At 43.9% G+C, this 26,210-nt stretch overlaps 2 protein-coding genes across 6 annotated transcripts in view; one reads left to right on the top strand and one right to left on the bottom strand.

The window, feature by feature from the left end:
- The window catches only part of ZNF182 (zinc finger protein 182), a 42,985-nt gene that overhangs the window by 10,884 nt on the left and 5,891 nt on the right, over positions 1-26,210 (bottom strand). The window contains exons 3-7 of one of the 4 annotated variants that reach the window (XM_057311229.1): positions 25,632-25,719; positions 22,161-22,320; positions 16,496-17,116; positions 15,729-15,914; positions 14,780-14,838 (exon numbers count right to left, since the gene is read on the bottom strand). In XM_057311229.1, the coding sequence (XP_057167212.1) occupies positions 14,780-14,794 (15 nt within the window). In that variant the 5' untranslated portion in view covers positions 14,795-14,838; positions 15,729-15,914; positions 16,496-17,116; positions 22,161-22,320; positions 25,632-25,719. Of the gene's footprint in view, positions 1-14,779; positions 14,839-15,728; positions 15,915-16,158; positions 16,344-16,495; positions 17,117-22,160; positions 22,321-25,631; positions 25,720-26,210 lie in introns of those variants that run through there. The other 3 variants (XM_057311231.1, XM_026513479.4, XM_057311230.1) reach the window with 3 other exon arrangements.
- Positions 16,370-23,849, top strand: LOC113265995 (sperm acrosome-associated protein 5). 2 transcript variants are annotated; one of them, XM_026513519.3, is made up of 4 exons: positions 16,370-16,487; positions 21,840-21,998; positions 23,481-23,559; positions 23,663-23,849. In XM_026513519.3, the coding sequence occupies exons 1-4, from the start codon at positions 16,406-16,408 to the stop codon at positions 23,763-23,765; spliced, it is 423 nt and encodes a 140-aa protein (XP_026369304.1). In that variant the 5' UTR covers positions 16,370-16,405; the 3' UTR covers positions 23,766-23,849. The 2 variants fall into 2 exon arrangements, with proteins under 2 accessions (XP_026369304.1, XP_057167220.1); XM_057311237.1 differs by lacking the exon at positions 16,370-16,487 and adding an exon at positions 16,604-16,698.

The following is a 26,210-nucleotide window of genomic DNA, read 5'->3' on the forward strand; positions in this document are numbered from 1 at the left end:
GAGCCTACTTAAAAAAAATACACAAAGACACACACACACACACACACGAGAAAATCTTTTTAAACTTAGGTTAGTCAAATATTTCTTAGGTGGGACAGCAAAATTCAAAAGACACTGTTAAGAGAAGAAAAAGCCACAGAATGAAAGAAAATATTTACAAAGCACATTCTGGCAAAAAAAAAAAAAATTGTATTGAGAATATATTAAGAACTCTCAAAACTACAAAAAGGCAAAAGAAAGATATTAAACCAAAGAAGATAAACAAATGACAAATAGACACAGAGAAAGATATTTAACATCATTAGTCATGAAAAAACCCTGCAAATTAAAACCACAATGGGAGTTCAAGATGGCCCTGTGGGAAGACCATGAAATCACCTCCTTCCACGGACACAACAAACTTGCAGCTCTATATAGAGTAATTTCCCTCTAAAAAGGACCTGAGAACTAGATGAACAGCAGCACTGCCACAGCAAAAGACAGAGAGCCACAGTGAGAAGGGCAGGAGAGGCAATGACAGAACCTCACATGGGACCCCAGAGCAAAAGTGGTGACCCCCACAAGCAAAAGATATCACAAAAATATGGAACTCAAAGAGTAAAGGGACTGTGTCCCACATCAGCAACCCCCAACCTGGGGGTTGTACCAGAAAGCCCCCAAAATGTTTGGTTTTGAAAATCAATGGGGATTAAGACCAGGAGAATCACAGAATGCAGGGAACACAGAGATCCCATTCTTAAAGGCTCACGTGCAAAACCCACTCACCCTGATATCCAGTGCAAAGGCAACAGACTGAAAAGTGCCTAGACCATTAGGCAAAGAGACACACTTACTAATTTTAAAGCAGCTGCCACAGAGATAGGAACTTACAAGGACTTTTATCTGGGGATGGGAGTGCTGGCCAACGGCATGTTTGCAATCTCATCCTAATTTGCTGGTGATGAAGCCAACAGGCACCATTTTTGGTGCCTACTAGCAGCAGAGGGCATGCTGGCCCATCCCATGCCATAACGGGGCTGGGCAGGCACCCCACGCACCCTGCACAGCGTCCAAGCCACAATAGGGCTGGGTGAGCACCCAAGCACCATGCAACCCTCGCAGAGACCAAGCCACAGGGAGGACAGGTGAGCATCCCAAGCCCCATTCTCCTTGCTCAGGGGCCAAGATGCCAGCAGGCGCAGTCAGTGACCCAATCCGTACCTTCCCACACAGTGGCTAAGCTGCAAATGGATAGGGCGAGTGCCCTGAGCCCTGCCCTCCCCTTGCAGAGACCAAGCCACAGTGGAAGGACAAGCAGCTTGAATTCCACTCTCCCCATGCAGCAGCCCAGCCACAGCAGAGCTGGGCAAGTGCCCTTTGCCCTGCCCTCCCCACACAGCAGCTACGGCTCCATCACAGCTAGCATGCACATGCAGCCCACATAAGGGACACCCACACAGTGCCTGACTCTGGTGGCCAAGGGAGATTTTGGGGCCACATGGAACATTTCCTACACAAGACTGCTCCTCTAAGACTGAGGGAGGTAGCTGTTTTGCCTAACACATACAGACAAACACAGAGAGACAAGCAAAATGAGGAGACAGAAGAATATTTTCCAAACCAAAGAAGAAGGCAAACCCTCAGAAAAGAACCTTAATGAAATAGAGATTAGCAGCCTACCCGATAAAGACTTCAAAGTAATGGTCATAAAGATGCTCACTGATCTCAGGAGAAGAAAGGACAAACACAGTAAGAACAGCAACAAAAAGAGGGGCACCTGGGGGGCTCAGTCAGTTAAGCGTCTGCCTTCTGCTCAGGTCACCATCTCAGGGTCCCTGGATCGAGCGGTCGGGCTCCCTGCTCAGGGGGGGGAGTCTGATTCTCCCTCTGCCTCGGCCCCTCCCCCTCACTCATGCACACACACTCTCTCTCTGAAATAAATAAAAGTCTTTTTAAAAAAAGAAAAAAACATGTTAAGTACAAAATAGAAGTCATAACTAAACGGAAAAACACACTAGAGGGGTTTGAAAGCAGAACAGATGAAATTAAAGCACAAGTCAGAGAAGGAATGGAAAACACCCAGAAAGAGCAGCAAAGGAAGAAAAAGAACTAAAAAAGTAGAATATGTTACAAGACAGCTGGCACTGCATTAAGCAGAATAATGTTTGCATATAGGAGTTCCAGGAGGTAGGAGAGAGAAAGGATCAGAAAAATTATTTGAAGAAATAATGGCTGAAAACTTCCCTAACGTAGGGAAGGATACAGACATCCAGGTTCAAGAATCCCAAAGAGTTCAAAGTAAGATGAACCCAAAGGAAAACACACCAAGACACATTATAATTACAACGGTTAAAGTTAAGGATACAGGGAAAATCTCAAAAGCAGTAAGAGAAAAGCAAAGTATTATGTACAAAGGAAACCCCAGAAGACTATCAGATTCTTCGGCAGAAACACTGCAGACCATAAGGGAGTGCGATGACATACTCAAAGTTCGGAAAGGGAAAAACTGCCAACCAGGAATTCTCTACCCAGCAAGGTTATCATTCAGAATTGAAGGAGAGATTAAGAGTTTTCCAAATAAGCAAAATCTAACAGAGTTTATCACCACTAAACCGGCCTTACAAGAAATGTTAAAGGGACTTCTCTAAGCTAAGAAGAAAAGGTACTAATTAATACGGGAAAAAAAAAAACACAACCAAACTAACAGGGGCACCTGGGTGGCTCAGCTGGTTAGGCATCCAACTCTTGATTTCGGCTCAGGTCGTGATCTTGGGGTCCTGGGATCAAGCCCTGTGTCTGGCTCCACTCTCAGCAGGGAGTCTTTCTGATGATTCTCTCTCTGCCCCTCCTCTCTCCCTCTCTTCCCCCCCAAATAAATCTTTAATAAATAAAGATATTTATTTATTAATAATAATAAATCTTTAAAAAAATAAAGAAATCTTTAAAAATAATAAAAAGATGAACATACAAAAGTAAAAATCCCACTACAAAAGGGAAATAAAAATTAAAGATAGTGGATCAACCACTTACAAAGCAAGTATGAAGGGTAAAAGACAGAAATGGTAAAATTAATTGACAATAAAATAATTAGGGGAACCTGGCTGGCTCAGTCAGTAGAGTATATGATTCTTCATCTTGGGGTTGTGAATTCAAGCCCCACGATGTGTGCAGAGATTACTTAAAAATAAAATAAAAAATTAAGGGATACATAAAATAAAAAGATATAAAATGTATCATCAAAAATCTAAAATTTGAGGGGGAAGAGTAAAAATATAAAGCTCTGATTTGAAATGTGTTCGAAATTAATTTACTGTCAACTTCAAAATGACTGTTACATACATGTAATATGTGAACCTAACAGTAATCCACAAAGAAAAAAATTTCAGTAAATACATAAAAAGAGAAAGGAATCTAAACATAACACTAAAGAAAACAATCCACAAGGGAAGAAAGAGAAGAAGAAACAAAGAGGAACCACAAAAATAGCCAGAAAACAATTAACAAAACAGCAATAAATACATACCTATCAATAATTAAATGTAAATGGACTAAATGCTCCAATCAAAAGACACAGGGTGGGTGAATGGGGAAAAAAAACCTTTTATATGCTGCCAACAAAAGACTCACTTCAAACCTAAAGACACACACAGACTGAAAGTAAAGGGATGAAAAAGGATATTTCATGTAAATGGAAATGAAAAGAGGGCTGGGGTAGCAATACTTAGACAAATTGGACTTTAAAACAAAGACTATAAGAAACGACAACGGTACTACACAATGATAAAGGGGTCAATCCAACAAGAGAGTTAGGACATTTGTAAATATCTATGCACTGAATATAGGAGTGCCTAAATATAGGTAGCAAATATTAACAGAAATTAAGAGAGAAATAGACAGCAATACAGTCACAGTAGGGGACTGTAACGCCTCACTTAAATCAATGGATAGATCATCCAGACAAAAAATCAGTAAGAAAACACTGGCCTTACACAACACACGAGACTGGATGGACCCAGTAGATATACACAGAACACCCCACCCAAAACAGGAGAATACACATTCTTAAGTGCACAGGGAACATTCTCCAGGGTGGACCACATGTTAGATCATAAAACAAGTCTTAATAAATTTAGCAAGACTGAAATCGTATCAAGTATCTTTTCCACCACAATGGTATGAAACTAAAAACCAATTACAAGACCCAACTGGAAAAACAAACACACAGAGACTAAGCAACATGCTATTAAACAACTAGTCAAGAAATCAAAAAGAAATCAAAAGATAACATGAGGGGCGCCTGGGTGGTTCAGTCGGTTAAGCATCCAACTCTTGGTTTCAGCTCAGGTCGTGATCTCAGGGTCTTGAGACTGGGCCCAAGTCAGGCTCTGTGCTCAGTGTGGAATCTGCTTGGGATTCTCTCTCTCCCTCTCCCTGCCCCTCCTCGCACTCACACGTGTGCATGCGTGCTCTCTCTCTAAAATAAATAAAAATCTTTTTAAAAAAAAGATAACATGACACAAATGAAAATGGAAACACAATGTTCCAAAATCTTTGGGACATAGCAAAAGCAATTCTAAGAAAGAAGTTCATAGCAATATGGGCCTACCTCAGGAAACAAGAAAAGCAACAAATGAACAATCTGTCTTAACATTCAAGGAAATAAAGAAAGAAGAACAAAGCCCAAAGTTAGTAGAAAAAGGGGAAGAATGAAAATCAGAATGTAAATAAATAGAGACTAAAAGCACAAGAGAAAACATCAATAAAAGTAAGAGCTGGTTCTTTGAAAAGATAAACAAAATCAACAAACTTTTAGCCAGACTCAAGAAAAAAGAGAGAGCCCAAATAAATAAAATTGGAAACGAGGAGAAATTACAACTGATACCACAAAGATACAAAGGATTGTAAGAGAATACTATCAACAATTATATACCAACAAATTAGACAACCTAGAAAACATGGATAAACTCCTAGAAACATATTCTTCCAAGACCGAATCATCAAGAGTTAGAAAATCTGAAAACCGATTACCGATAAGGAAACTGAATCGGGGCACCTGGGTGGCTCAGACAGTTAAGTGTCTGCCTTTGGCTCAGGTCATGATCCCAGGGTCCTGGGATTGAGACCCACATCTGGCTCCCTGCTGATCAGGGAGCCTGCTTCTCCCTCTCCCTCTGCCTGCCACTCCCCCTGCTTGTGCTCTCTCTCTGTCAAATAAATAAAATCTTTAAAAACTTTTTTTAAAAATTAAAAAAAATTAAAAGAAACTGAATCAGTAATCAAAAAACTCCCAACAAACAAAAGTCCAGGTCAAGCTGGCTTCCTCAAATTATTCCAACTCTTGAAGAGGAAGGAACACTTTGAAACTCCTTATACAAAGCCAGCATTACCCTGATACCAAAACCAAAGACACTACAAAGAAAATGGCAGGCCAATATCCCTGATGAACCTAGATGCAAAAGTCCTCAACTAATTAGCAAAGTGAATTCAATAAAACATTAAAAGGATCGTACCCCGTGACCAAGTGGGATTAATTCCACGCATACAAGAATGGTTTAACATCCACAAATCAATCAATGTGATACACCAAAAAAAAGCATTTGACAAAATTCAACATTCATTTATGATAAAAACTCTCAACAAAGCGGGTATACAGAGAAGGTATCTCAACACAATAAAGGCCACATAGGACAAGCCCACACCTAATATCACACTCAACAGTGAAAAGGTGAAAAGAAAGCCTTTCCTCTAAGATCAGAAACAACATAAGGATGTCCACTCACCACGTTTATTCAGCATAGTACTGGAAGTCCTAGCCAAAATAAGTATGCAGGAAAAAAATGAAATAAAAGGCATCTAAAGACGAAGAAGTAAAACTGTCACTATTGGCAGATGACATAATATTACATAAAAAACCTTAAAGACTCCATCAGAAAACTATTAGAATAAATTCAGTAAAGTTGCAGGACACAAAATTAATACACAGAAATCTGTTGTGTTTCTATACACTAATACCAAACGATCAGAAAGAGATATTAAGAAAACAATCAGATTTCAAGTGCATCAAAAAAACCTAAAATACCTAGGATTAATTTTAACCAAGGACATGAAAGACATGTATTCTGAAAACCCTGAGCCACTGAAGAAAGAAACTGAAGATGACACAAATGGAAAGATACCACGCTCACAGATTCAAAGAAATAATATTGTTAAAATGCTGTGGCAAAAGCAATCTGCAGATTTAACGTGACCCTATCAAAGTACCAAGGGCATTTTTCACAGAACTAGAACAAATAATCCTAAAATTTATATGGAACCACAGAACATCTCCAAGAGACAAAGCAATCTTGAGAAAGAACAAAGCTAGATATCATGCTCCCTGATTTTAAACTACACTATAAACATATTGTAATCAAAACAGTATGGTACTAGGAAAAAACAGACACATAGATCAGTGGAACAAAACAGAGAACCCAGAAATAAACCCATGCCTTATGGTCAATTAATCTAGAAAATGGAGGCAAGAATATAACAATGGAGAAAAGACAGTCTCTTAAATGGGTGCTACATGCAAAATGGGCAGCTACACGCAAAAGAATGAAACTTTCATAGACCATATACAAAAATAAGCTCAGTGCCTGGGGAACACAGCAGGGAGATTATTCACTCTTCTTGGAGTGCATGCCTGAGAGGTAGCACTCATGGAGATGCCTCCCCGGGAACGAAGCAGCTGGCCAGCGCCATTTCAATTCCCCGCCCCTCAGCACACACAGAGTCGTCTGTGGCACAGCATACACCGACACTGGCTACCCAACTTGCTTACACCAAGCACCACGCCCCTGCACTCAGGTGGAACCTCCCTTCTCAATCAGGTTTGCCTCAGTCTTGGCATGGCAGGCCCCTCCCCCAGAGACCAGCACAAACCCCGGCCCACGCCACATCTTCCCGACCAGAGAGTTTATGCAGGGCCTGGGTTCCAGTGGAGGTGCTGACAGGTCTCATTTCACAAGCAGACCACAGTACACCTAGTTCAAACTTGCCACATTCAGGCCAGGGACCAAACACTGCCCACACCAGGCCAGGAGAGCCTCTGCAGATGACTGGCCTGAAGGATAGAGCTGCCAAAATGCAATAGCAGAGCACACGCAGCACACACTGGAGACACTCTGTGAAGCACCAGGCCCTGGGCACTACATGGCCTCTTCATAAGGCCATTACTTTCAGAAGCAGGAGACATAAATGGCTTCTCTACCGCAAAGAAAAAGGCAGAGACTCAGATAAAATGTGAAGACAAAGGAAATTATCCCAAATCAAAGAACAAGGCCACAGCCCGAGATCTAATCGAAACAGATATAAGTAACATGCTTGATGGAGAATTTAAAGCAACAATCGTAAGAATACACTTGGCTTGATAAAAGAATAGAAGACATCAGTAAGACGCTTGCCAAAGAGAGGAAAAAGTTAAAAAAGAATCAATCAGCAGTGCCTGGGTGGCTCAGAAGGTTAAGTGTCTGCCTTTGGTTTGATTCTCAGCTCAGGTCTTCATCTCAGGGTCATGAATTCAACCCCCACACTGGGGGGTCTACTTTAAAAAAAACTGACCAGGGATGAAGAGCGCAATAAACAAGATTAGAAACACAACTGATGTAATGAACAGCAGGTTAGAAGAAGCAGAGGAATGAATTAGTGACCTAGAAGACAAAGTATTGGAAAGTAAGTAATGAAGATGAAGAAAAGAGAGAGAAGAATTATGCAACATGAGAACAGACTTAGGAAACTGAGTGACTCCATCAAACATAACAACATTCGTATTGTAGGAGTCCCAGAAGCAGCAGAGAAAGGGAGGCAGAAAATTTATTTGAGGAATAATAGCTGAAAACTTCCCTAATCTGGGGATGGAAACAGACATCTAGATCCAAAAAGCACAGAGAACTCCCACTGAAATCAACAAAAGCAGGCCAAGACAAAGACATATTGTAATCACATTTGCAAAATATACTGATAAAGAAAAAATCTAAAAAGCAGTAAAACAAAAGAAGTCCTTATTGGCACCCAGCTGGCTCAGTCAGTAGAGCATGTGACTCTTTATCTCGGGATTGTGGGTTTGAGCCCCACACTGGGTGCAGAGGTGACTTAAAAAATAAAATCTTAAAAAATATCAGTCCTTAATGTACAAGGTAAGACCCATAAGGCTAGCTGCAGATTTATTAACAGAAATTTGGCAAGCCAGCAGGGAGTAGCACGATATATTCGAAGTGCTGACTGGAAAAATCTGCAGCCAAGAATACTCTATCCAGCAAAGCTATCATTCAGAATAGAAGGAGAGGGGCGCCTGGGTGGCACAGCGGTTAAGCGTCTGCCTTCGGCTCAGGGCGTGATCCCGGTGATCTGGGATCGAGCCCCACATCAGGCTCTTCTGCTATGAGCCTGCTTCTTCCTCTCCCACTTCCCCTGCTTGTGTTCCCTCTCTCGCTGGCTGTCTCTATCTCTGTCGAATAAATAAATAAAATCTTTAAAAAAAAAAAAAAAAAAAGAATAGAAGGAGAGATAACAAGTTTCCCAAACAAACAAAAAATAAAGGAGTACGTAACCACTAAACCTGCCCTGCAAGAAATAGTAAAGGGGAGTCTTGAGTGGAAAGGAAAGACCAAAAGTGACAAAGACAAGAAAGGAACACAGAAAATCTCCAGAAACAATGACAAAACAAGAAATAAAACGGCAATAAATACATATCTATCAATAATTGCTCGGAACGTAAATGGACTAAATGCTCCAATCAAAAGACAGAGGGTGTCAGATGGATTAAAAAAAAAAAAGATCCATCTATACGCTGCCTACAAGAGATTCATTTTATTTTACTTCTTATATTCTTAAGTAATCTCTACACCCAATGTGGGGCTCGAACTCACAACCCTGAGATCAAGAGTCACATGACTACTGTCTGAGCTAACCAGGCACCCCCTACAAGAGAATCATTTTAGACCTAAAGACATACACAGATTGAAAGTGAAGGGATAGAGAAAAAATAATCATGCAAATGGATGTCAAAAGAAAGCCAGAGTAACTCCTTATGTTGGACAAACTAGACTTTAAAACAAAGACTGTAACAAGAGATGAAGAAGTGTACTGTATCATAATAAAGGGGACAATTCAACAAGAAGATATAACAATTTAAAGTATTTATGCACCCCACCTGGGAGCACCCAAATATATAAAACAACTAATAACAAACATAAAAAAACTAATTGATAATAATACAATAATAATAGAGGATATTAATACCCCACTTACATCAAGGGACAGAAAATAAACAAGGAAACAACGACTTTGAATGACACATTGGACCAGATGGTCTTACAGATATATTCAGAACATTCCATCTCAAACAGCAGAATACACATTCTTTTCAAGTACACATGGGATATTCTCCAGAATAGATCACAGATTAAGTCACAAAACGGGTCTCAACAAATACAAAAAGATTGAAGTCATACCAGGCACCTTCTCTGACCACAACGTTATGAACTTAAAGTCAACCACAAGAAAAAATCTGGAAAGACCACAAATACACGGAGGTTAAACAATATGCTACCGAACAGTGAATGGGTCAGCCAGAAATCAAAGAAGAAATAAAAAAAAATACACAGAAACAAATGAAAATTAAAACACAATGGTTCAAAACCTCTGGAATGCAGCAAAAGCAGACCTAAGAGGGAAGTATATACCAATACAAGCCTGCCTCAAGAAGAAAAAAATCTCAAATAAACAACCTAACCTTACATCTAAAGGAACTAGGTAAAAAACAACAAATGAAGCCCAAAGCCAGCAGAAAGAAGGAAATAATAAAGATTAGAGGAGAAATAAATAATACAGACATTTTTCAAAAAACAACAGAACAAATCAATGAAACCAGGAGCTGGTTCTTTGAAAAAATTAATAAAATTGAGGGGCGCCTGGATGGCTCAGCCAGTTAAGCATCTGCTTTCGGCTCAGGTCATGATCTCAGGGTCCTGGGATCGAGTCCCGCGTTGGGCTCCCTGCTCAGCAGGGAGTCTGCTTCTCCTTCTCACTCTTCCTCTGTGCTCTCCCTCTCTCTCTCTCAAATAAATAAATAAAATCTTATAAAAAATTAATAAAATTGATAAACTTCTAGCCAGACTTCACAAAAAGAAAAAAGACCCAAATAAACAAAATCACAAATGAGAGAGAAATAACAACTAACACCACAGAAATACAAACAATTTTAAGAGAATATTATGAAAAACTATATGCCAACAAACTGGACATCCTGGAAGAAATGGGTAAATTCCTACAAACCTACAACCTACCAAACCTGAAAAAGGAATAGAAAACTTGAACAGACCCATAACCAGCAAGGAAAGTGAATCAGTAATCAAAAAACTCCCAACAGAAGTCCAGAGTCAGCAGCACATACACTAAGAAAACTCCAGGGCCAGCTGGCTTCACAGGCAAATTCTACCAAACATTTAAAGAAGAGTTAACACCTATTCTTCTCAAACTATTCAAAATATAGAAAAGGAAGGAAAACTTCCACATTCATTCTATGAAGGCAGATGACATGATACTGCACATAGAAAACCCGAAAAGAGGGGCGCCTGGGTGGCTCTCTTGTTAAGCATCTGCCTTCGGCTCAGGGCATGATCCCAGGATCCTGGGATCAAGCCCCACGTCAGGCTCCCTGCTTTGTTGGGAAGCCTGCTTCTTCCTCTCCCACTTCCCCTGCGTGTGTTCCCTCTCTCGCTGGCTGTCTCTCTCTGTCAAATAAATAAATAAAATCTTAAAAAAAAAAAAGAAAAGAAAACCCAAAAGATTCTACCAAAAAACTTCTAGAACTGATATGCAAATTCAGTAAAGTCACAGGATACAAAATCAATGTACACAAAGCTGCTGCATTTCTATATACCAATGATGAAGCAGCAGAAAGGAAAATTAAGGAATCAATCCCAGGGGCACCTGGGTGTCTCAGTTAGTTAAGCATCTGCCTTCAGCTCAGGTCATGATCCCAGGGTCCTGGGATCGAGCCTGGCATCAGGCTCCCTGTTCAATGGGCAGCCTGCTTCTCCCTCTCCACCACTTGTGCTCTCCCACATTCTCTCTCTCTCAAATAAATAAATAATATCTTAAAAAAAAAGAAATCAATCGCATTTACAATTGCACCAAAACCAGTAAGATACCTGGGAATAAACCAAGCCAAGGAGATGAAAGACCTGAACTCTGAAAACTAAAACACTGATAAAAGAAATTGAAGATGACACAAAGAAATGGAAAGACAGGGGTGGCTCAGTCGGCTAAGCATCAGACTCTTGATTTCAGCTCAGGCTCATGATCTTGAGGTCCTGAGATCAAGCCCTGCATTAGGCTTCAGGCTCAGCATGGAGTCTGCTTGAGATTCTCTCTCTTCCTCTCCCTCTGACCCTCCCCTCGCCCATTCTCGCTCTCTCTCTCCCCCTCCCTCCTTCAAAATAAATTAAATAAAATCTTTAAAAAAATGGAAAGACATTCAGTGCTCACGGATTGGAAGAGCAATTATTGTTAAAATGTCTCTACTACCCAAAGCTCAATCTACACAGTTAATGCAATCCCTATCAAAATACCAATAGCATTTTTCACAGAGCTAGAACAAACAATCCCAAAATTTGTATGGAACCACAAAAGATCCCAAATAGCCAAAGCAACCCTGAAAAAGAAAAGCAAAGCTGGAGGCATCACAATTCCAGACTTCGAGTTACATTATAAAGCTGCGGTAATCAAAACAGTGTGGTACGGGCACAAAAACAGACACTAAGAAATGAATGAAATGAATCCATAACTACATGGTCAATTAATCTTGGACAAAGCAGGAAAGAATATCCAGTGGGAAAAAGAATCTCTCTTCAACAAATGGTGTTGGGAAAACTGGACAGCAACATGCAAAAAAAATGAAACTGGACCATTTTCTTACACCATAGACAAAAATAAATTCAAAATGCATGAAAGACCTAAATGTGAGGCATGAAACCATAAAAATCGTAGAACAGAACACCAACAGTAACTTCTTGGACATGGGCAGAAGCATCTTCTTTCTAGATATGTCTCCTGAGGCAAGGGAAACAAAAGCAAAAATAAACTATGGGACTTCATCAAAGTAAAAGGCTGCTGCACAGGAAGGAAACAATCAACCAAACTAAAAAAGCAGCCGACTGAATGGGAGCAGATATTTGCAAATGACATATCCGATAAAGGGTTAGTATCCAAAACATCTAGCGAACTTATAAAACTCAACACCCCAAAAACAAATAATCCAATTAAAAAATGGACAGAAGGGGTGCCTGGGTGGCACAGTTTGTTAACAGTCTGACTCTTGGTTTCGGTTCAGGTTGTGATCTCAGGGTCGTGAGATCGAGCCCCTGTGCTCAGCATGGAGTCTAAGTGGGATTTTCTCCCTCTCCCTCTCAAATAAATCTTTTTTTAAAAAATGGGCAGAAGACATGAATAGACATTTTTCCAAAGAAGACATCCAGATGGCCAACAGACACATGAAAAGATGCTCAACATCACTCAGCATCAGGGAAATGCAAATCAAAACTACAACGAGTTATCACCTCACACCTGTCAGAATGGCTAAAATCAACAACATAAGAAACAACAGATGTTGGCGAGGATGTGGAGAAAGGGGAATCCTCTTGCACTGTTGGTGGGAATGCAAACTGGTGCAGCCACTGCGGAAAACAGTATGGAGGTTCCTTAAAAAGTTAAAAACAGAGCTACCCTATGATCCAGCAATCACACTACTAGGTATTTACCCAAAGAATACGAAAATACTAATTCAAAGGGATACATGCATGCACCCCAATATTAACAGCAGCATTATCTATAATAGCCAAATTATGAAAACAGCTGTATGTTAACTGGAATTTAAATAAAAGCATAAAAAAAGACAGCATGGGACTGGCAAAGGGTTAGATATATAGATCAACAGAACAGAGGAGAGTCCACAAATAGGGCCGACTGATTTATGACGAACCTGCAAAAGCAATTCAAAAGAGAAAAAAACAACCCCTTCAACAAATGGGGTTGGAACAAATGGAATTCCATATGCAAAATAATAATCCTCAACCTAATCCTCACCCCTTACATAAAAATTAATGCAAAAGATGGGGTGCCTGGGTGGCACAGAGGTTAAGCATCTGCCTTCGGCTCAGGACGTGATCCCGGCGTTATGGCATCGAGCCCCACATCAGGCTCCTCTGCTGGGAGCCTGCTTCTTCCTCTCCCACTCCCCCTGCTTGTGTTCCCTCTCTCACTGGCTGTCTCTATCTCTGTTGAATAAATAAATAAAATCTTAAAAAAAAAAGAGGGTTTAAAGTAGTTTTACTCATAATTGCCAAAAACCGGAAATAATTCCAATGTCTTTCAACAGGAGAATGGAGGGATAAGCTGTGGTACATCAGTACCATGGAAATACCACCCAGCAATAAAAAGAACTGACACACACAGCTTGTCTGGATCTCCAGGGAATTATACTGAGTAAAAATATCCTCAGTTTCGAAAGGTCACATACTATATGATTTCATTTTTATCACATTCTGGAAATGACAAAATTCTAGAAATGGAGAATGGTAATTCCTAGGAGTCTAAGAATGGGAGGATTGGAGAAAAGGGATGTATTTGGCCATAAAAGGGCAACATAAGAGATCCCTGCAGTCCTGGAACTGTGTCTTGACCGTAGCAAAGTCAACATCCTGGTCACGACATTATACTATAGCTTTGTAAGATGTACTATTGGGGGAAACAGGTAAAGGATAGACAGGATCTCTCTGTATTATTTTTAAAATTGCACGTCAATCAATTATCTCAAAAGAACATCTAATTTTTTTTTAAAAAAGGTTACATACCATATGATTCCTTTTATATGACATTCTTGAAACAATAAAACTGTGGTGACACAGAACAGATCTGTGGTTGCCTGAGGTTACAGGTGGGGAAGGACGGAACCATAAAGGGGTAGCATAAGGCTTTTTATTTTGGCCTGATGAAACTATTCTCTATCCTATAGATTAGTCACACCCACCCGTATTCGTGAAATACCTTCATCTCAGCACTGACTTTAACAATGCCAAATGTGATCACATTTATTGTACTGGGCAACAACAACAAAATCAATATTACTGCACACTAATTTAAAAAAAAAATTAGCAAAGAAAAAAGATGGTTGGCTGTGAGCATCTGCAGGACTCCGTCTCTTGGCCAAATGAGAATCCAAAGTCTGACTGATAAAATTACTTCGGGAAAATGATTTCAAGAAAAGCAAGTTCCCTAAGACATTTCATTCTTAAATTACACCTTGACATTATGTCTCCAGCTCGCTGAGAAATGCCATAAGAAATATCAGCAGGAAACCAGGGACTGCATTTATCACCAGGCTGTGGTTGAAGACAATTCCACCATCTACATCAAGACTCAGAAAAGAAATGCCGCAGAAGGCAATTACAGGAAACCTTTACTTCCCTGAGGACTTGTGTGCTCTCTCCCGATGAGTAAGGTGAGCCAGCTTCCTAATTAAGTTTCCCTCTAGCAGCCAGAGGCTTGGAGACAAATCTGTAAGTCAATGTTAGTATCTGTCACACCCTAAGTCCTCTCCACATGCCTACATTCTAACTTGGCCTTGCTCCTGTCTCTCATTTTTCCTGATCCTAATGCTTATTTACAAATAAGTTCCTATTTCATGTCAGAAATTCCTACATAGCTCATCACATCCATGGTAAAAAAAAAAAAAAGAGGAAGGAACAGACCACGTACTTACCTGGGGTTTGGCCATTTCCTGCTCTTCTTGGGAAAAGGCAGAGATATGTGAAGGCTGAGCTGGAAGAATGGAGAAGTGTACAGCATATGAGAGAACCCATCAGGCTTATCTGCCCAGAATTACCTGCCTAGGAACCCCCTCACATAAGCTGGGCATGAGGCCACTCTGTAGAAGTTTGGGCAACCGTGTAGTCTTAACAACCACCTGTGTATTCTTGACTCTTTTCCTCACCTGAGCATGTAACGCAAAATGTTTTTTTTTTTTCTATATATACTTGTGTACTGACCCAGAAATTGTATTTTCAGGCATTTTCCTAAATGAAATAATGTACTCCAATGCATCACAATTCCCCTATAAGTACCTTCATCTCAGCATTGATTTTATAAATGCCAAAGTTAATCCTATATGACTCAAAATAAGAGATTAATAAGGAAATACAAGGGGTGAAATGCTACATAGCTATTAAAAACATTGCTGTATGGAACTGTGTGCTTTAGTATCTGTGTACTTTTCTGCACATATATCTGAATTAAAAGTTTTTAAAAATGTCACAGGATAAATTAAGCTGAATCCAGTAAACTTCTAAATGAAAAAAAGGTAGGTTATAAAACTGCAGGAACCCATTTCAAACTATATGTTTAAGGTTTAAAAACGCACACCCCTCATACACACTAAAAACTGTCTAAGAAGGGATGTTTAAATGGGGGGGGGCGATAAAATGAATTCCTTATGATTTTCTTTTCCTCTTTTAAATTAATCTGTAATTCAAATGTGCTACTATTGTTAAACGCCAAGAAAACTGAACTTTTAAAAACTATCATCCTCCCGACGTTTTAAGCCCGACAATTCCCCCCAGACCCCGCAGCACCAGGCCTCGCCCACCCCACCCCAAGCCCCAAGCCCCAAGCTCTGAGGTGAGTCCTCTCAGGTGCCTCTTCCTTCTCCTCACCTCACTGGGGCCGGCTTGCCCAGGAGCCAGAAGGAAGCCTTCGGGTGCAGATCACTTCGGCTGGAACATTCACACCAGGCCCCTACCTTGGGGCGTGGGCAAGGGGAGAGGGGCACAGGGAGAGGTGGGGCGCGCCTAAGAAGGGGCCTGAGGAGTGCGTATGAACCCTTAGCGCAGGTCACTGTGCTGGAAAATGTGTAAAAGTCAACGTTTAACAAGCCCCATTCAACCCTGACTAGCCCCATAACTTTGTCCACCATCGTGCCCAGAGACCTTCATTCGGTCTCCCATCACTCACCCCACAACTCCCCACATCAATGACCCCCCCAATCCTCCTTCGTTCGTTCCCCCCAGAAGTCCCCATCACTCAGCCCATCACCTCTAGCACTCGCTCTCTCAACCCCTCTCTCTCTCTCTCTCTGTCTCTCACCCTCTCGACAATAGATTTTCTGCTCACTGCAGAGGAGACCAGTGCAAGAACTGGCCCTAAGAAGCACTTCCGCTTCGGGACCAACTCGGGCTCCGCAGCCTACAGGGCTGCAGCAGCCGGGTGTGCGCACGCTCAGTGGGGGCTTTGAGCCCGCGTCCGCCAATAGTCAACACCAGGCCCCCTCCCGCCCCCCTCCCGCCGGCCCCACGCGAACGCGGCGGGGCCGCGGCGCTTGCGCGGAGGGAAGATGGCCGCGCCCGCGCCGTCCCAGCTTTATGATGGCCGCGCCCACCGGGGCTCTACACCTCGAGGGCTGCCGTGGAGAGCAGGTGTTTACTTTGTTCTGCGGAGGCCGTCATTCCCGAGACTTCGAAAACCATTTTCCTTATGGCGGGGAGGGGAACTGCCCAACTGAGGAAAATTCTGGCAGGCCGGAATTTGGTGTCTTGAAGCCGAAGGGCAGCATCGGGTTTACAGGTGTAATTGAATAGGAAGACGGGATGCGTGGCAGAATTGCCCGGCGCGCACAAAGGCTGGGAGGTAGGTTACACTGGCTCCATCCAGTGGCTAGAGCTGGGAGTTTTGAAGGACGGCATACAGACAGGCTGAAGGATAAATAAACGGCGACCTAGGACGCGCACACCCCGAGGTGAAGGGAATGTGTTAAGCAGTGGCTGGCGGGTTGCTTTCTCTGGATGGGCGGGAACGAAATCCTTTCGTCGGAGGTGTCAATTTTGCTGACCAAAAGGAGCCGGCCATATGAATAGCCGAAGCAAAGAGCTTTCTGGTGGAGCGCACGGCTGTTGCAAAGGCCCGGAAGCGAGACCTAATTCGGTGTGTTGGAGGAATGCAAACTGGCAGTGTGTTGGGAGCGTAGGAGGTGTGAGGCAGGGAGAGGTAGGTGGGGGGCCAGATGCCGTAGGGCCTCCTCTGCCAGGAACAGAGTTCATGCTTCATTCTAGACAGAACGGGAAGCCATAAGAGGGATAAGATTTGTTTTAAAGACCCATCAGAAGCAGTCTCGCATTCTTGTTTACTGCGAGTCTTGCACCACTAGAACATGAGCTTCACGGGGATTTGCTTAAGCACCTCCTGTATGACAGACAGTATTCTAGACATTGGGAATATAGCAAGGAAAAAGACAGAACCAAACAAACATAATGGAGACAGCCTGGTTTCAAACCCCCAACCTACCAGCTTTGTAACCAAGAGCAGAACTCTTCTCTATGCTGTTTCCTCATCTATAAAGCCGGGACGATGACAAATGAACCGATAATTGTAAAGATTTAGAACAACGCTTGGCACATACCAAGTGCTACATGTTTTAGTATTGTTATATTTTTTAAGATTTTTATTTATTTATTCGACAGAGACAGCCAGCGAGAGAGGGAACACAAGTAGGGGGAGTGGGAGAGGAAGAAGCAGGCTCATAGTGGAGGAGCCTGATGTGGGGCTCGATCCCAGAACGCCAAGATCACACCCTGAGCCGAAAGCAGACGCTTTAACCGCTGTGCCACCCAGGTGCCCCTATTATTTAAATAAAATTAGGCATGTATAGGTACTAAGGTTTTTTTAATAAAAAGGAAAAAATTCAAAGATAACCTGCAGGCTGCTTTGGAGAACAGACTACAGAGGGCAAGGGGGAACGCAGGAAAAACAGTGTGGCTTCTGCCAACAGGCCCAGTAAGTGATAATGGGAGCTCAGACCTAGCTCAGTATCTTCTGTGTGCCATACACCGTGTGAAGTACATGATATGACCTGCCTCACGCAGTCCCCACTATCTGTGAACAGTCCCATGGCCTGCACTTGTCAGAGGAGGAAACTGAATCCCAGAGAGACTAAGTAACTTGCCCAAGGTCACACAGTTTCCCAAGGTTGGATCCTTAACTTCTACCCAATAATATTCTTCTTTTGTTTATTCACTATCCCACAGAACTTCCAGAAAGTATCTGTGCAGGTCCTCATCCCAGAACCATTAAAACTAGCCAAAGAATGTTTTTACCAGAAATCTAGATGGAGCTTCTTGGCAGACAAAGCAAAGAGAGAAAACAGAGGAATAGCTCCTATCTCTTGCTCCCTGAGGGATCAGCACTTCTTGGGTACAAAACATGTCAGTTCTCTCTGAATGCATTAGAAGGTGGCAAATAGGAAGGGCCAGGCCCATGCGAGCCTGGCCTCTTCCATCTTACAAACATCATTCCCACCAACTTGTACACACACCCCTGTGTGTAGAGAGAATCCTTTAGGGTTGGTGGGTATTGGGGTACAGTGATGGCCAGCTCCAGAAATGTCCCTGAGCCAGGGATACACCCCTCAAAAGCTGTCCCAGGATTCACAGTGCACATCCACAAGCTACGTGAGGCCAGCCTTTCTGTGCTGAAGAGCTAGGACTCCCACTCTGTCCTGGGCATCCTCTGCCATTAGTCCCTGCGGGTGCAGCCTCCTCATACAATGGTCTAAGCAGCAGGTAGCTAGGTGAAGGGGTATGGGAAGCAGACAGCAGCTGGCCCCACCACAGAGTCTGTACGATGTGACACTCCCACCCAAAGGTCCCCCACCTCACCAGTGAGTCATCACAATTGCTCTCAAGATACATTTCATCAAGGGGTGTCTGGCTGGCCCAGTCAGTAGAGCATGTGACTCTGGATCTTAGGGTCATGAGTTCAAGCCCCACATTGGGTGTAGAGCTCACTTTAAAATAAAAGATACATTTCATCAAAACCATGGAAGTGTGGCCAATTGTGAGCAGTGATTTGGGACCATAAGGTAGCAGGTAAGTTTGTCAGAGCAATAGCACACGAGCCACTTCTCTGGTGACCTTGAAGCTGGCGTGCTAGCCTTGAACTACCTGTTTCCAAGGGAGGAATCCCCTTCCATTCTTTTGAAGCCACTGGTATTTGTAGTATATACCACCACTGGTATATGAATCCTGAACAATGTCAGACTTTTCTGTCTTGGCCAATGCGAGTGTCATTAAATGGGAGACGTATGGGACTGGCTGAGGCAGGGATGAATAATGGCGAATGAAGGACAGATTGGGAGTGAATGGGAGCAAGGAGAGACAGAGGGTGATGGGAGGGAGGTGAATGAGTGGAGTGGAGTGAGAGTGGGTGGTGTGGAGCCGCACGAGGGAATCACCATGCAATTTTGAATTAGTTGGAGATGATGGGTGAGACTGAGTAAGTGATGGGAAAATGAGGCATGGGCTAAAGTGACCAAAAGCGAAAGTGGGAGCAGACTGAGTGAATGGAACAATTCAAGACGGTGAACATGAATGGAGTTGATAAAGCAGGAGAGTGCAAGTTGTTTTGAGAACTAAGGACCAGAGTGCAAATAAACGATGGTTTATGGGGCATGTTAAGAGAGAGAGGTGAATTTAGGGGGAGCATGGAATCAAATGGGGGTAATGTGGGGCATAGAGGGAAGAATGGGGAGCACAAGGGACAGAGAAGAGGGACTGAAGATGTATACATGGTGGAATGTGAATACGTGAATCAGGTTGAGTTTGACTGGCGACACTCTGAGGGAGAAGGGGAGTGGCTAGAGGTGAATGAGGGGCAGACTGGGATTAGATAGGGCTGATGTGGGACTCCAGGAGTGTCCAGGGATCCCAGTAGCAATCAGCCCAGGTGAAGGAGCTGCTGCGTGTGCACGAATGGAGCTAATGTTGGGCACAGTGAGAGGGAATAGAAGCAAAGAGAAGGTGGTGAGTCACTGTGGGTATTGTGAGCCAAAGGGAAAGACGAAGGTCACATGGCCCCAAGTGAATAAAGTGGGGGAACATGGGGCCCAGTGTTAGCAAAAAGTGGTGAATTCAAGGCAGAGTGTGACTCAATGAAGGTACTATGGGGCAGAATGGAAACAACTAGACATGAGATCAGGTGCAGAACAGGAGTGGTAAGCGGGAACAGGGGTTACATTGGAAATGAATTTCAATGAATGAGATTAGTTCAATGAATGAGAGGCAGAGTGAAAGTAAATGGAGTCAGTGAAGAGAAAGTGAGGCATGGGGCTGAGCAAGCAGAGAAGGAGACTCTGCAGGTAACTTGAACTCGTGTTTGGGAGGAATACAGGGAATGGGGGTAAATGTGGGAGCAGTGTTGGAGAGAATAAAGATGAAGAAGGGGCAGAAAGAGAGTGAATGAGGGAGAGAATGAGGCCCAGAGTCCATGAACCGAGCTGAAGGGTGGGCCACGTGAGAGTGAATGGGAGTCACTTCTTGCGGTGTCAAGAAGCAGAGGGGAAAGTGGAAACTGAGAGTCTGAGAGTGAACGGAGGTGAAGGAATACGATGTGAGAGAACTGGGGCCATGTAGGGAGAGGGTTAAGGAATTGTGGCAATATGAGGCCCAGCGTGAATGAAGGGTAGTGGATGAGAGGCAGCGTAAGTGAATGGGGGGGTGCTGAAAGCTGGAACAAGAATGGAGGGGGAACAGTAGTAGAGGGCGCTTCTCTGTGTCACGTGTCATGTGTAATATGTGATGGAGGGCAGAGTGTGACTGAATGGGGCAAACGGGGGCCCGATTCCAGGAAACTGGGGTGGAACAGTGCGTCGTAAGTGAAGTGAAGGAGGTGCCAAGAATGGGTCAATGGAGGTAACAAGGGGCAGAAGGCGAGGGCATGGTGGCCATATTGTGCAGAGTGTGAGAAATCGTGGTGGTAGTAGGCACAGTGTAGTGAACAGAGCTGACCGCTGAGCAGAGTGGGGGAATGGAGGTGGCGAGGGGGCAGAGTGAGTGGACATGGAGGGAACCAAGTGGTACAGCATGATTAAAACCAGTGGAGTGGCACCGTGTCAAGGGAAGTGGGGGAATGTGGGCTGATCGTGAGGCCCAGGGCCTGAGTCCTGTCTGTCTCTGTGTCTCCAGCCCCTCTCTTCCTGCATCTCTTTCTGACATTTCAGGGTTTCTCCCTAGTTTTGCCTCCTGCCATCTTTGTGTATAGGTCAGTATCTTTCTTCTTCCTTGTGTGTCCATCTGTAACAGAGGTGGCGCTGGGAAAGATAGTGAGGTGTCCAGCCCTCTGGCTTCCGTGTTCCAGAATCTATTACATGGTATTTGCTCATAGAGCCCGGAGTTCCAGAACGCCCCTAGTTCTGAAGAGGGCGGCGTGAGTCTGGAGCAAAGAGTTGGCTAGGAGGGCCTATGGGTGTTATAATGCAGACCTGGGTCACTGTGGCGGTGACCCTGGCCACACTGATGGTCGCCATCGTGGATGCAAAGATCTACGAACGCTGTGAACTGGCAATGAAGCTGGAGAGAGCGGGCCTCAATGGCTTCAAGGGCTACAGCATTGGAGACTGTGAGACTCCAGCTGCCCCAAGTCCCACCCACAGCCCAAGCTGTCCACCACAATCAGACCCAGCCCCCCTCCTTCTCATTTATCACCTCCCCAGGCCAGGACATGATCCTCTCGGCCATCCCCGACTGACTTACTCTAAAGTCCTTACCATCAATGCCTTCACAACCATCACTCTCACTACCATCAAAGTCATCACGAGTACTCTCACCCGTGCCATCACTCACAGCTCACCAGAATCACCAACATCAACACCACCAGCAAACCAAGATCATCACCCCCACAACTGAGATGACAACCATCCCTGTCCCCTCCCCCTCATCCTACCATCCCCTAGTCCCAGGACTCATGGCGACCTCCTATCTACCTTCTCCCTGCCCCAGGGCTCTGCATGGCACACTATGAGAGTGGCTTTGACACCTCCTTCGTGGACCACAATCCCGACGGCAGCAGCGAATACGGCATTTTCCAGCTGAACTCCGCCTGGTGGTGTGACAATGGTGTTACACCCACCCAGAACCTCTGTCACATGGAGTGTCGAGGTGAGGCAGCACTGGGGACACCCTAAAGCCCTGCCTGGCCCCACAGCCTAACACACAGAGTGCAAGGTTGCCTAAGCTATAACCTCCAGTAACAAGCAGAAAAATGATAGGGAAAGGAGCACAGCTGCCTGGGCTGTTAGAGACACCATCCCGTGTCCTTACCGACTATGCTGAGATGTGGTCCAGGTCAGGAGGGCTCGGAAGTTCTACACCTCCCTGAGAATGGAGGCTGCAGGTTTTTTTTCCCAGAAAACAGGAAACTTAGCTCCATGTGGAATACAGGGGGAGATTGTCCTGATTTGGGGTTGAGGTGGTTCAGGCCCTGAGGGAAGAAACACATATCTGCCTGTAGGAACAGAAATAAGGTATATCTGTGCAGAAAGGAGAGAGCTTTCCAGACAAGAGTGTGGTAGTATTGAGGACAAAATTTAATAGCGGTAGTTGTTCAGGGTTGGCCAAAATGGTGCTTGAGGTTGTCCAAGACAGACCAAAATGGGGACTGAGGTTATTAGGGGCCAGGCCAAATGGAGGTTGAGGTTGTCCAAGTCCTGCTACAGTAACAGAAGAGGTTACCCAGGATTGGCCAGCTTGAAGGGTGAGGTTGTCCACGACTAGCCACCACAGAGGTTGAAGCTATCTAGGACAGGGTAACATGAGTAGTAAGGTTTCTCAAGACTAGCTAAAATAAAGGTTAAGAATGTTCACTTTGAGTCAACATGGAAGTTGAGGTGGTCCAGGATCAGCTGTAATGGAAGTTGAGGTCCTGGAATGGTCAACATGGAGGTTGGAATTATTTATAACTAGTCAAAATAGCAATTGAGGTTGTCCAGGACTGGTCAACAGGGTGGTTGAGATCATTAAGCAGTCAGAAGGGCAGTGAAGGTCACCCTGTTGAGCAGGGTAGGATCATCTAGAACCAAGCACCATGATGACGGAGGATGAATGGAATTCGTCAGCATGGAGATTGAGGTCATTTGTAACCAAAGCGGCAGTTGAAGTTATCCAAGACCTGACAACATAGTGTTTGAAGTCATGAAGACTGATCAACCTTGCAGCTCAGTAGCTTCCCAACCAGCCAACATGGTGGTTAAGGTGATGTCAGACCAGCTGCCATTGCAGTTGAGATCATCCGTAACCACACAAAATTACAGTTGACGTCATCCAGAACTGGCCAACATAAAGTTTGAGGTTGTTAGGATCAGGCAGTATGATGGTTGAGGATATTCATAACCAGACAATATGACCGTCAAGATCATCCAGGATCCATCAATGTGAGTTAAGGTTGTACCGAACCAGCCAACATGGCAGTTGAGGTTAATTCATAACCAGCTGACAAGTGAATCAAGGTCACCTAGAATCAGTCAATGTAGTGGTTGAAGTTATTCAGGCTCCAAAGAATCCATAACCCCTGGGCCCACCATACATTGTCACCCTGTCCCCAATGCACCAGATCACTATGTCCCTCTCTTCCCTCCCTCCCAGACCTGCTCAACCCCCATATTCTGGATGATATCTTGTGTGCCAGGCAGGTGGTATCCTCGGAGAATGGTATGACTGCTTGGTAAGTTCATAGGTGTGGCTTGGACCCTGGGTAGCTGGGATAATGGCACTGCCACCCTATCAACCTACCCACCTCACCCTTCTTCCCTCCTTTCATTTCCCAGGGATTCATGGATCCGGCACTGTTCTGGCCATGATTTATCCGAATGGCTCAAGGGATGCAATATGCACGCCAAACCTGATGCCAAGAAAATTAATAATTCATGACTCAGTTTCCCAGAAGTAGAGATTTTTCTCTTCCTTTCTTTTCTTTCTTCCGTGGATTTAATAAAGGATGGTATCTATAAACAATGCAAGAGTCCTCTAATGCCTAACTCTCTTCATTTTTCCAATGACTGGAGGTACCCCCATTTAATCACTGCCCGCATACATTCAAAGCTCTGATCAGGGACACCATATCGCTTGGGGTGAAGGTAAGAGCATAGCTTCTCCTGGGTTCAAATACCATCTCTACCACTTAGGAGCTGTGTTGCATTGGGCAAGGCATTTAAATTCTCTGTGCCTCAGTTTCCTCGTTGGCAAAGTGAGGATGATAACGGTAGCAACTACTTCATGGGATCATTGGGAGAATTAAATGAATGAATGTTTGGAAAGCACATAAAGTGCTTGGTCCACAAGGCAGTTATTGGTCTGGAGAGAGAAGGGTGGAATGAGGGGCTATGAAAATTGGCTCTCCTTAAAAAGCATCACTCTTCGTAGAAGTCACTACTTCAATTAAGGTAGATACAGTCTCTCCAGGGAAAATAAGATTGGTTTCAGCTTACACAGGAGACTCAGTGGGAATTAAAGTGTTCACATTCTCCCACATCGTCCGATACCTCCCTATTCTAACATTCGGCCCCCCTACTCCCTTTTTCACAAGTAATCCTAAATTTCAAATGACACGTGAGAATTTTGGCCAGGAATTCAATGGATGCACAGGGTAGTAATTTCTTTTTACAGAATGCCTGGATTTGGGTCTGTGTCTTGGGCAGAGAATTTAGGAATTGAAACTTGCCATTCTTTCTCTTTCTACTGGACCCATCAGAAGCAGCCATCCCTGTGAGGAAGCAGTCCCTCATGTCTTTCGTACTTTTTGGTTGGGTCACCTACCCAAAGCCTTGTTTTCAATGTTTACTTCATCCAAGGTAAGCACAGATGATCATTAAGGCAGATATCCACCAATGTGAGAATGACCGAGCCCCCTTCCTTAATGCCAATTTGATTTCTCCTGCCTTCAGCCCCAACCAGCCTAGATGGCCAAATTTCACACTTCCCTGGGGATCTATAAAGGGTGCCATCACTCTGGGTACTGATTTCTGTATTCATCAAAAGCAGCAAAAATAAACTCTGCTGAATCCAAGTAAAAAGTAGACCTCCTAAAATCCTATCAGGTAGCTCACAGCATTTCTGGGAAGACTGCACGATCAAGCCCAGAGAGGGGCAAGGTCCACCCATAGAAACAAAGCCAAAATCCTGACTATACTCAGTCGGTTGGGCGTCTACCTTCGGCTCGGGTCATGATCCCCGGGCCCTGGGATCGAGCCCCGCACTGGGCTCCTTGCTCACTGGGAAGCCTGCTTCTCCCTCTCCCTCTGCCTGCCACTTCCCCTGCTTGTGTGCTCTCTCTCTCTCTCAAATAGAAGAGCCTTTCAGGAAGGCTGAAAATGGGGTGCCTGGGTGGCTCAGTCGGTTAGGCATACGACTCTTGGTTTCAGCTCAGGTCATGATCTCACCCCACGTCGGGCTCCACACCGAGCATGGAGCCTACTTGGGATTCTCTCCCTCTCCCTCTGCCCCGCCCCAACCGGCTCATGCATGCATGCTCTCTCTCTCTCTCTCAAACAAAAAGGAAGGCTGAAAACAACTGAGGTGACCAAGAGAATAAGCAGAAGGACGAGGCAGATTGTAACCTAGGTCCTCACTACTTCAATCCAAGATTATCATGAGACAGCAACTCACAAAACTAGCAATTCGGAGTTAGCAAAAAAAAAAAAAAGTCCCATCCTCGAGGAAGATATTTCTCAGCTTTTAAAGGTGTCCAGCCCTCATTCACCCACTGGGGTCTTACTCATCTGTCTGTTTCTTATTTACCTGTATAACTCAAACTTGGAACTTCTCTATGATCCGAAGTCCTCTGTTCTCCAAACAGGTCATCACATCGGTTTGGTCACAGGATACCCTGTAATGGAAACGATAGATGACTTAGGTGCATCCGTGTGGGTTTCACGGCCTCAACATAAGTAGGAAGGTACATTTTAATAAGTATAAATTTCACATGAGAGATGAAAATACAAACACCGTATCCAGCCTAGGAGGGATTAGGGATCTTGAATCCCTGGAATTTGAGGTCAAAGTATTGAAACACTTCAGAGATGGAAAGCTATCCTATTTGGTGCACTGTGAATTACTCAGGCAAGCCATGCTCACCTACAGAGACCAGATGGCTATAGCTTCCTGGCATCACAGCTCTGTAAAGTGTCCTCTGAGAAGAGTCTAGACGATTCCACTTCTCCTGGGTGAAGTCCACAACCACATCCTCAAATGACACCAATCCCTGTCACGGCATCCTTCTACTCAATCAGTTTGACAGAAATACAAATGAGAATATACTTTAAGCTAAAGGGAATATTCTTCAGAGAGAGGCTACTCTTTAATAATTTCAAAAAGGTT

The sequence above is a fragment of the Ursus arctos genome, chromosome X, assembly GCF_023065955.2.
Source record: "Ursus arctos isolate Adak ecotype North America chromosome X, UrsArc2.0, whole genome shotgun sequence".
NCBI lineage: Eukaryota > Metazoa > Chordata > Mammalia > Carnivora > Ursidae > Ursus > Ursus arctos.